The sequence below is a fragment of the Panthera uncia genome, chromosome E1, assembly GCF_023721935.1.
Source record: "Panthera uncia isolate 11264 chromosome E1, Puncia_PCG_1.0, whole genome shotgun sequence".
NCBI lineage: Eukaryota > Metazoa > Chordata > Mammalia > Carnivora > Felidae > Panthera > Panthera uncia.
Genome location: NC_064814.1, coordinates 52,776,502 through 52,788,351, shown reverse-complemented (window position 1 = coordinate 52,788,351; position 11,850 = coordinate 52,776,502). Strand labels below are relative to the sequence as shown.

The following is an 11,850-nucleotide window of genomic DNA, read 5'->3' as shown; positions in this document are numbered from 1 at the left end:
TCGTTTATTTATTTTTGAGACAGAGAGAGACAGAGCATGAACGGGGGAGGGTCAGAGAGAGAGGGAGACACAGAATGTGAAACAGGCTCCAGACTCTGAGCTGTCAGCACAGAGCCTGACGCGGGGCTCGAGCTCATGGACTGCGAGATCATGACCTGAGCCGAAGTTGGCCGCTCAACCTACTGAGCTACCCAGGTGCCCCAGGTCTTTTTTTTTTTTTAATTTCTTTTTATTTTGAGAGAGAGAGAGGGAGAGGGAGGGGGCGCATGAAGGGGGGGGGGTAGAGAGAGGGTGACCCAGAATCTGAAGCAGGCTCCAGGCTCTGAGCTGTCAGCACAGAGCCCGATGTGGGACTTGAACCCACCAACCATAAGATCATGACCTGAGCCAAAGTCGAATGCTCAACCAACTGAGCCACCCAAGCACCCCAAATTTGCTGAGATTTTTTTTTTTTAATCAGGAATGGATGTTAGAGTTTTGTCACATTCTTTTTCTGCATCCTTAAGATGATTGTGTATGGTGTTAGAGAAATTCTTTTTTTCATATCCTAAGTTACATGGATTGCTTTTCATATGTTAAACCAACCTTACATTCCCAGGGTAAATCCACTTGATTATGATGTGTTACCTTTTTAACATATTGTTGGATTGAGTTTGCTAAAATGTTATTTAGATGTCTTATACCTGTGTTCTTGAGAGATACTGGTCTGTAGTTTTCTTGTAATGTTTTTGGCTTTTGAATCAGCATATCGGTTTGTATCTGTGTATCTGAGCTAGCCTTACAAAATGAGCTAGAAAGTAGTCCCTGTCTGCAGTTCTCTGGAAGAATTTGTAGAGAATTGGTATTTCTTCTGGAAATGTTTGGTAGAATCCACCCCTGAAGCCATGTGAATGTAGAATTTTCTTTGTGGGAAGATTTTTAACTACAAATACAATTTCTTTCAAAGATAGAGCTCTATTCAAGTTATCCATTTCTTCTTGAGTGACATTTGGTAGTTTTGTTTCTCTGAAGAAATTTGTCCCTTTCATCAGAATTGTCAAATTAATTGGCAATTTAATAGATAATTTGCATCTTCTCTATTTTTTCCTGATGAATCTGGCTAGAGATTTATCAGTTTTATGGGAGCCAGCTTTCAGTTGCATTAATTTTCTGTCATTAGAATTTTCTATATTTTTCTATTTTCTTTTTTTTTTAATGTTTATTTTGGAGAGAGGAGAGAGACAGAGTGTGAGTGGGGAAAGGGCAGAGAGAGAGGGAGACACAGAATCCGAAGCAGGCTCCAGGCTCTGAGCCATCAGCACAGAGCCCAACGTGGGGCTCGAACTCACAAACCGCGAGAACATGACCTGAGCCGAAGTCGGACACTTAACCAATGAGCCACCCAGGCGTCCCTGGTTTTCTATTTTCTATGTAAAAATTTTTTTATTATGATCACTCTTCCTTCCTATTTTTTACGTGTTTTGGTTTAATATGCTCATCTTTGTCTAGTCTCTTAAGGTAATTCTTGCTTTTTTTAAGCTATGAAATATTTCAAACATACTGAAAAATTACAAAGGAATTATAGTGTACCCAACACTGCAGATTAGCACTTAGGCATATTTACTCTTTATTTGTCTTAAAAAAATTTTTTTTAACATTTATTTATTTTTGAGACAGAGAGAGCATGAATGGGGGAGGGTCAGAGAGAGAGGGAGACACAGAATCTGAAACAGGCTCCAGGCTCTGAGCTGTCAGTGCAGAGCCTAACGCGGGGCTCAAACTCACGGACTGTGAGATCATGACCTGAGCTGAAGTTGGACACTCAACCAACTGAGCCACCAGGCACCCCGCTCTTTATTTGTTTTTAAAGTATAGCTATGGTTGAGGGTCACATCCTAATCTCCTTCTCACTTTACAGTTTTAAACACTGTGTTGAGTTAATATTTCTTTCAACTTCTTTATTTAGGCTTTCCAATATGTATTTTTCCCTAAATAATGTGTAGTATTGATGTATGTATTTTTAAAGTTTACATAAATGAAATTTTCCTGTATGTATCCCTCATAGCATTTTTTATTTACCATAGTTTTCAAGATTCATCCATATAGATAAATACAGATCTTTAATATATAGATTTGGGTCATTAATTACTTTATATTATTTATTTATATTTTAGTAGGCTCTATGCCCAGTGTGGGTCTTGAACTCACAACCCCTAGAACAAGAGTTTCATGTTCTACCAACTGAGCCAGCTAGGCACCCCTGATTTGGTTAATTTATCTTAACTGCTATGTAGTATTCTAATGATTAAATATACCATTTTTTACATTTCTTCAATAATCCCCAACAAAGGTTGTTTCTAATTTTTTGCAGTTATAAAACAGTGTAAAAATGAACGTCTTTTTGCATTTCTCCTTGACAACTTAGATTACAGATTCCATACAGCACACACCTAGAAATATAATTGCTAGGTTAAATCATATGAACTATTCCCACCTTAGTGGCTATTGTGACATTTCTCTTCATAGTGGTTGTTCTAACTTGTGTTCCTACTAGTAAGAATGAGATTTCCTTGTCAGGAATTGTATACAGGTGTCAGTACTGGAAACTGTTAGTGGCTTACTGAGTTTGTGGTTTACATTGTTAAGATTGTCCTGTGGTTCAAGTTGACTTGTAGAGTTCAACTGTGATGTCCATACAAAGGAAGAGAAGAGGGGAGAACCAAAAAGACCATTCTGGAATCATCAGCCAACTGTTTTTGTGGATATCTTGTTGGCTGCCCTTCTCTGTGTAGAAGACAGAGAAATGTAGTTTCAGCTGGGCACATTGTATGTAACAAAGAGGGGGTAGTTGTTGGGGAAGACATTTATTGTCACAGACATTTATTGTCACAGACCTCATTGCTAACATTTCGTATTATTAAATGTTTTGGTTTTGGCAATTGGGTGAGTTTGAAGTGGTATCTTTTTTTTTTTTTAATGCTTATTTATATATTTTTGACGGAGAGAGAGAGAGAGAGAGAGAGAGAGCAAGCGAGCGAGCAGGGGAGGGGCAGAGAGAGAGGGAGAGAGAAAATCCCAGGCAGGCTCTGCACTGTCAGCACAGAGCCTGATGCGGGGCTTGATCTCGTAAACTGTGAGATTATGACCTGAGCCGAAATCAAGAGTGGGACACTTAACCGACTGAGTCACCCAGGCGCCCCTCTTCTGGACAGGTTTTAGGGGCACCTGGGTGGCTCAGTCGGTTAAGCATCCAGCTTTGGCTCATGTCATGATCTCGAGTTTCTTGAGTTTGAGCCCTGCATCTGTCAGGGTGAGTCTGCTTGGGATTCTCTCTCTTTCTCTCTGCCCCTCCCCCTCTTGCAAGTGTGTGGCTCTCTCTCTCTCTCTCTCTCTCTCTCTAAGTAAATAAATAAATAAACTTAAAAAAAAAAAGTTTAAACCTTTGCTTTCCAAAAAATCCATTTGGGATTTTTATATCTTTATTTGTGAGTGATCTGAGATAATGATCTAATTTAACTCTTTTCCATCTGGAAAGCCACTGGTTCCAGCAACATTCATTGAATATTCCATGCTTTTGCCACTCTTTGCTTTGCTACATCTATCATACTTCATATTTCCATGTGTTGCATGGGCTTTTGAATCTGTTGTATTGGTCTGTTTACTTTTCCCCCTGCATCAGCACCACTGTCTTTTACTTTGACAGCTTCACAGCTTTATAAAAAGTCTTTGTCTAGTAGACCAGGCTCCACTTTGCGTCTCTCTTTGGTCAGTTGTTATGTCCCTTAGTCAAATTTTATACGTGTTTTCGTCAATGTTTTGCTTCTTTTGTTAGATACATTAGTAGGTGCTTTATAGTTTTTGTATTGTGAGTGGTGTCTTTAAAAAAATTTTTTTAATGTTTATTTTTGAGAAGAGAGAGAGAGAGAGAGCGTGCGCGTGAGCAGGGGAGGGGCAGAGAGAGAGGGAGACACAGAATCCGAGACAGGCTCCAGGCTCCAAGCTGACAGCCCAGAGCCCAATGTGGGACTCGAACTCACAAACCATGAGATCACGACCTGAGCCGAAGACGGATGGACGCTTAACTGACTGAGCCACCCAGGCGCCCCTTGAGTGGTGTCTTTTTAAACAATTTATTTTCTGAGTGGGTACTGTAGGCATATAAGCATGTCATTGGTTTTATCTGGTTCTCGTCCCTAGGAACACTTATCTCGATCTCAGTGGTTCAGGTTTTCATCATCCTTCACTTTTCTTTTCCGTAAATCCATATTTAGTAATTTCTACTTTCACATTTCAGTCATGTGAGTGTCCCGTCTCGTGCTTGACCATGAAAGTAATGTTGCTGTTGCTGCTTTTGGGGGCACCTCAGACCATCCCCCACGCCCCTCACCTTTTTAAAAATTTTTAAATGCAGCTCACCGCTGCTCCTCCCTATTCTCAGTTATGGTCAAAAGGAACTGCCTGAAGAGATAAGAAGTTTACATTAGGTTATGTGGCTTAGCAAGCCCAAGATCTCTCTGTGTCTGGAGCTGATTGCTACCCCCACCCCCATTTCTAGTTTCCTTCCTACCTTTATTTCCCCTGTTCTGTGTCTCTGTTTCTCTCTTGGTTGCCTTCCTCTTTTTCCCTGCTTCTTCCTCCTCCTCTCATTTCTTTAACTGTCATTTTTTGGCACCTGCCAGGACACTTTATTTTGTACTTTACCTATGTGAACTCATTTGATTATATCCTAGTCCATTGAGGATGGCGGGGCAGCCCTATTTCCTAGATGAGGAACGGAGAGGGGGGCCCAAGCTTGCACAAGTGGGGGAGTCTGGATAAGAAGTCAGGCCTTTCAGTGATCTTTCCACTTTGCTGTACTGCTGAAGTTAGGTTCCTTCCTTGTAAGTAGATGAGTTCAGTGTGCTATCTCTCTCTCTAATAAAAAAAGTTTTTTAATGTATCTATTGAGATGGTGTCTTTAGATTAAAATAAATTTGAGTGTTTCAGGGAAAGGGTGCTACTCAGCCCTTTGTGAACAGCAGTCTGTAAGAACACCCAAAAGAAAAAAAGCCACAGAGAGAGAAGAAAGAAAGTATAGGTTGAGGGGCTCCGTCGGTTGAGCGTCCGACTTAGGCTCAGGTCATGCATGATCTCACAGTCCGTGGGTTTGAGCCCCACGTCAGGCTCTGTGCTCATGGCTCGGAGCCTGCAGCCTGCTTTGGATTCTGTTGTCTCCCTCTCTCTCTGCCCCTCCTCCACTCACGCTCTGTCTTTCTCTGTCTCTCAAAAATAAATAAACATTAAAAAAAATGTTTTTAAGAAAATGTAAGTGGAAATTCGCTGTGTCAAATATGTTTTACAAGTAAGAATTCCGTGAAGCCAGGTAAGTTCTGGCAGGTGGTGCTTCTTGTCGTGAGGGCACCGTTATGTGTCTCAGTCTCCATCACAGCGTAGGCATGCTTCCCGTGTGTACGTGAAGGGTCCTTGCTTTTAGGTGTTGAGGGGAGCCAGGAGTTAAGTAAACGGGGTCCTGTTCCTGGCTCCGTCACTGATGGGCGTTGTTATTCTGGGCAAGCCGTTTTGCTTTCTCGGGCATTAATCTCCTACGTAACCAATCCAGGTAGGAGCTGAGTGGTAGCAAATCTGCCAGGATGCAGCTGGTCCACAAATTCCTAACAACACGCAGAATCGTCATCATCCCAGTAGCTGTTCTCATTCTCGCAAGGTCCTCCGTAGTCCGCGTTCATATGTAACGTCCTCTTAGAGTGCTATCCCCGTGGTGTCTGCCTACGTCTTGTGTGTTCTCATGCAGACCTCCCACGAACCCTAGAGCCTCCAGATTACTGTCATCGATTTTCTTTGTTAGCGACAACGAGCAGTTTCCCACATATTTCCCATACCTGTATTTAATTATGGGAAAATTGGAACTCTTCGTGAAAGCACAGAAGTTTCCCTGTAAGACCATCCCCGTCTTTATAATTAAGAGCGGGGACATTGGGCAAATAGGTTTGGGTTTACAGAGGAGGGGACTCTTCTGCCCAGGGCTTTAAGGAGGAAGCAGAAATGACTGCTAGTTGCTTTTTCTCTCATTGTATTTCTATTTTAAGTAAAGGAAACATGGTACTTAATCCTGAGATGTAAAGGAATAACAGATATTTGTTATTTTATAGGGTGACTGTTGGATCTGTATGGAACTCATGTCTACCTCGTTTGATAAGTTTTACAAATATGTATATAGTGTATTAGATGATGTTATTCCAGAAGAAATTTTAGGCAAAATCACTTTAGCAGTAAGTACTTGGTTTTCAAATTGTTCATTCCGTCTAATACTTCTGTAAAGATGCTGTCGGGGTTTTGAATGTCCATATCTGAATGTCCTTCACAGAATGGTTTTGACCTTCCTGGAAAATCATTTGTAATAGGAAAAGAGACACAGTCACTTCTGTGGGGTAACTAATACAAGTCCTAAGAAACAATTTTCAAAATCTATTCTATGTAAAAACTGTAATACTCTGTTCATTAAAATCACAATGAACCATAATACATTGTGCTGTAAATAAGACCAGAAGAAATTTTCTGCTCCTTTTTAGCCCTGTTGCTTTTCCTACTTTTAAATCGGTTATATTCTCACCATTGTCTCTGAATTAATCAGAATTACAGCAGTTCCCTTGAAGTCCCTTACACTGAAACTCTTAAACAAAGCATATTTCCTGTGGTTTACGTTTTGAGCTGCCCACTCTAAACTATTTAAATTTTTGCCTAGCAATTTCAGTAACCTGCATTGCTACTAATTGGGTCAGTTCACTTTCACGAGACTACCAAAAAGAGGCCAGGTGCTTTTTTACATATGTGTTTGTCGTTTTGAAAGTGAATTCCTCACCATTTTCTTTCTTGCTCTGAATCTTTCAGTTGACCAAAGTTGTCCATGAAATCCTTTTCAGTAGGGTAAAATTAGTAAGACTCTCAGAAACCCATAAGAATCTCAGCTAACGACACAACTTAGGTTAGTGAATGTGCAAAATAAGTTTTCTAGGGATTTGTAAGGTAGATATTCCAGTCGCGAGTAATTTCCCGCCTCTTCCTTTCCTGCATCCTCTATTTTCAGTATAGTCTACCTGCTAACTGCCAACTCATCCCGTTTTATGGTTAATGTAAGGGTTAATGTAAAAATATATGGGCAGTTTCTGATCTGTATTTTAGTCATGAAAGGTGTGTGTGTATAATTGGAATTTTAAAAATCAGATTAAACGCTAATCATCGAAATCTTGAGATCCATGGGTCTCGTTAATATTTTAATTTATTTAGCTAAATTGATTCATAAATTTAAATATTTTATGAGCTAAAGGTTAAGTTTTACACCCTTTCATATGGTTTTATAAAAAGAAGCTGAATTACACTAGAAACTTATTTTTGGGAAGATAAATGAAATTTTGTCATCTCTCCAGTATACCAAACCCAGTATTCATAGCAGTTATAATGCAACAGTAGTAGAATAATGATAATAGCTAATGGTTATTGAATGTTTGTTTTGTGTCAGGCCAAGATCTTTCGACATTTTCTCTTCGTAGTAATTCTCTGTGGTAAATAGTGTAGCCCCCTTTTTACACATGACAGATCTGGAGCCTGTAGACGTTAAGTAGTTAATTTGCTCTGAATCTCATACAGTTGTAGATGGTGAATGATTTAAGGCCCAGGCAGCCCCATCCCAGAATCCTGCTCTTGACCACCATGTACCAGGGTGGCCGTGAAGTTGGGAAACAGAGACAAAATTGTTTTATTGTATAATGCAGTATATGTAATATAGAAACACTAGTAAATCATTTATTACATGTTTGCCTATGTTTCCAGACTTGGTGATCATCCTTCCTCTTAAGCACAACATTTAAAATCACTTGGTGTTAAATCTCTCCTTGCTCATTAACAACCGAGTGAACACAAGAGGCTTAGCTGCTTCAAACATTGCAAGTTCTGCGTTCCTGACACCCAGCAGCTTGATGGGGCAGAGACTTGACCTTTTGATAGCAAATGGTTGGCCTGTCCTTTAGGCCTCTTTTAGTTGGAGACTGTGGAAATTTTAACTCAAGTCCCTGTTCCCTATATCCCTGAAGAAATGACTGATTTTCTGAGCAGTGATCAAACAATATTGTCAATTCTGAATAAATTGCAATAGAGGTTGAGCAGAGATACTTTGGCTCTGCGAAAATGACTTTGAAGGCTTTGCACCGAGTGAAGGAGAATGAGTAATTAGTAGACACCGAGGAAATTTGGAAAAACTTAATTTAAATTAGAGGTCATAACGGAACCAGACTATATGGACTCTCTTGTATGGAATATTTCCATTCTTAAAAGTTTGAAGGTACGAGAAATGTACAACTTTGTAATGACTTACTGAAAAATTATAAGTTATTGGGTTCTTTTCATTATTGGGGACCAGCATGTAAAAGCAAGTAAGTTTTCAGATCTAAAATGATCATGTAGCATTTTCACTTAACACAAGAAGTGGACAGAATATTGAAATAATGGAGCCTAAAAGAATATAAAGGGCTTCCGGGGCTGTGATAAACTGCATGCTTTTTGATTAAAAGGATATTACTTCTCTCATCTTTGCTTTTTCTCCCCAGACTGTGAAAGCACTAAACCACTTAAAAGAAAACTTGAAAATCATTCACAGAGGTGGGTAGGAATTATTTTTTATAGATTAGAAATTAATCTATAAAATTTCCTTAATAGGAAAACATTATTGAAAATTACAGTGTCACTGTCTAAGCTTTCCTGAAATACTTGTGTTTTTAGCAAAACGTATGTATCCTAACACTATTGTTATTTTTTCCCTAAAACTTTATTAATTTAAGGTATTTTTTCCTTTGGGATTCTATAAATTTCAGCTTAGCTTATTCATATATTGAATTTAGAAATTGAAATAGATTTTGCTGCAAGTTCTTAGTACTCTTATTTGAAAAACAGTTATTCATTTGCTTGATAGATAATGTTTCTCTGTGTATACAAATGGGCAGGAAGATGGCCCTGGGGACATTCAAATGATTTGGAGGATGGTACCTTGAGCATTTTATTTTTACATATGTATGTATGTATTTATGTTTATTTTTGAGAGAGAGAGAGAGACAGAGAGGGAGCATGAGCAGGGGAGGGGCAGAGAGAGGAAGACACAGAGCCCGACGTGGGGCTTGAACCCACAAGCTGTGAGATCATGACCTGAACTGAAGCTGGATGCTCAACTGACTGAACCACCCAGGTGCCCCCCTTGAGCATTAAAAAAAAAGGTTTTTTTTTAATGTTTATTTTTGAGCAAGAGAGAAAGAGAGCGCAAGACGGGGAGAGGCAGAGAGAGAGGGAGACACAGGATCTGAAGCAGGCTCCAGGCTCTGAGCTGTCAGCATAGAACCTGACGTGGGGCTCAAACCCACGAACTGCGAGATTATGACCTGAGCTGAAGTCAGACGCTAAACCGACTGAGCAACTCAGGCCCCTCGACCCTCTGGAGCATTTTAAAGTCATGTTACTGTCCCTTTCAGGTGTTTCTTCTTTACTTTAGAAGATTTTTTTGAAAATAGAGAGAGATGCTTTGATTGTTACTCTACATTGAAATTCATCTAAAGCATTTGTATTTGCATGAACAGTGATCTTGGCCTTGTTAGACACAGGTCCAAATGTAAACATTTGATGTAGATTTATTGGAAGTCGGGGGGAATCACGAAATTAATTCAGCAAACAGATTTCACAGTTGCTCTATTTATTACTATGCTAGACTCAGGGCCGTGTGGTGGTGGCTTTGAAGAAGTAGCCAAGGTCACTCTCCTCACGAAACTTGTCACGGACAAATCCAGGACAGTACATGGCACTGTGTGGTTCAGCCGAACAGTAAATAGGGCACAAAGTAGAAGGTCGTATTCAGAACAGTGGAAAACCTTGCACTCTAGGAAACATGGTGTCTAGTGCTTAAAGAAATTAACAATTGGGGCATTTGTTTAAGTCACTTTCATTTGGCGTTGACTCAGGACCGCTGCAATTAGTTAACCTTGAACATCAGCATATGTTGTATTATCAGGAATAATTTTGCGTGGCTTAATGTTTGTTAAAAAATAATAGGAGGTAGGCTTCTTATTTCCTCTTTTGGCCTAAAATCATGTAGGGTTAGATCGCTAACCAAAATTATTTTGTTCTTGTTCATCTCATTCTCGTTTTGGGATTTTTTTTTTTTTTTGGCTGTATTTTGCGCCTATGAGAGTATCCCCTTTAGGGCATTTAACAGTTACCTCGAGGATACTCGCCAATCACAGTGAAGCACTAAGACAGTGCCAGAGGAGTAGCTGAACGAGAGGAGTAGCTGAATGAATGGGAAAAGCTTCAAAAATAACTTCGGTTTTCCTATTAATAAATGAAATGATGAGTTTATAGCAGTCTCTTTTTTCTTTGATTTTTTTTTTTTAATTTTACTTTTGAGAGAGAAAGACACACACAGAGCATGAGTGGGGAAGGGGCAGAGAGAGGGAGACTCAGAATCTGAAGCAGGCTCCAGGCTCTGAGCTGTCAGCACAGGGCCTGACGCAGGGCTCGAACCCACAGGTTGCGAGATCATGACCTGAGCTGAAGTCGGACGCTCAACCGACCGAGCCACCCAGGCTCCAAGTCCCAGCCCCAAGTCTCTTTTTTTCTTATCCATTATGATCAGTTAGCTTTTTTGCTGTAGTTAAGAGTGCTTTTGGTTACGAGTAACAGAAAATCCTGATAACTGCCTTAAACTTCAAGCAAATTCACCATCTGTCCTGACAAGTCGAAGGGTAGGGTGGCTCCAAACCCAGTATGTTTAGGGTTCAAGTTCCCTTCTTTTGACTCCACCCTTCTTAACATGTTGGCTGCGTCCTCAGGGTGCTAACTGCCACAGCAAGTCCCCAGCGTCATATGTGGATGTGACAGCCTCTTGGAGAAGCTCTTTCTCTTCCCGTTTGGCTATTTTAGGAGCTGGGAAATCTTCCTTCTCTCTCTCCAGTGTTTTCTCTCGTCTCATTCACCAGAATTGGCCATGCCCTTGCCTCAACTGGTTACTGGCGAGGAACGACCCTGATAAGTTTGGACCAGTCAGGCCCCAGTTTGGGAGGTGTGGTTAGAGCTACACAGAGGAGGATAGATGCCTCAATAAAATCAAATGTAGATTCCGTTAGAAGGGATGGGCTGGTTAGGATGGACGTTTGATAGGCGTCAGCCTTGTCAGTGCTGGTAAGAGACCTTTTCTGGACTTTTCTGTAGCTCTCCTTCTGAGTTATAGACAGATATTTTTTGTATCTCATCTTTTTTATCCTTGCTTTTTATTCATTGAGATTTGATAGTGATAATGCAATGGATAGAAGCATTGAGACAGGGATAGAGAATTAGTGAGCAAAGGGGGAGAATTGGCCAGACAGTGGGTCTAGCACATTCCGGCAGTGAGTTCATTGTCCGTGAGGAAGGGGTGAAAATCCAGGGGCCAGTTTGGCAAGACCATAAAGCTCAGAGAACCAAATGGAAGGGATTTGGCTTTCTCAAATTTACAGGACAGCAGACACACACCTTGGAAGGGGTGAAAATGAAAATGAATCTGGTTTCTCAAGGATGACTCAAAGGATTAGTCGGGGGGAAACTTGATGAAGTCAGCTAAGGTCAGAAAAATCTCTCAAGGAGGAATAATTACTAAGTGGATACGTATCATTTATTGAGTACAAATAAAGTTCAGGTACTGCATCCGGTGTTTTCATGTCCAGAGCCCTGCGAATTAATGATTATTTTCGTTTGGTAGATGAGGAAGTTGTAGCTGCTGAGAGAGTCGACTAGCTTGCCCCAGGTCACATTGTGAATTTTGGACCCAGATTTTGAGTCTTTGCTTCTTTGGTCCAAAAG

At 40.4% G+C, this 11,850-nt stretch overlaps 1 protein-coding gene across 3 annotated transcripts in view; it reads left to right on the top strand.

Moving 5' to 3' along the window:
• MAP2K4 (mitogen-activated protein kinase kinase 4) overlaps positions 1-11,850 on the top strand; it is a 136,328-nt gene that overhangs the window by 90,849 nt on the left and 33,629 nt on the right. For all 3 annotated transcript variants that reach the window (XM_049638093.1, XM_049638094.1, XM_049638095.1), the window contains 2 exons: positions 6,129-6,248; positions 8,580-8,631. In XM_049638093.1, coding sequence (XP_049494050.1) covers positions 6,129-6,248; positions 8,580-8,631 — 172 coding nt within the window. The remainder of the gene's footprint in view (positions 1-6,128; positions 6,249-8,579; positions 8,632-11,850) is intronic.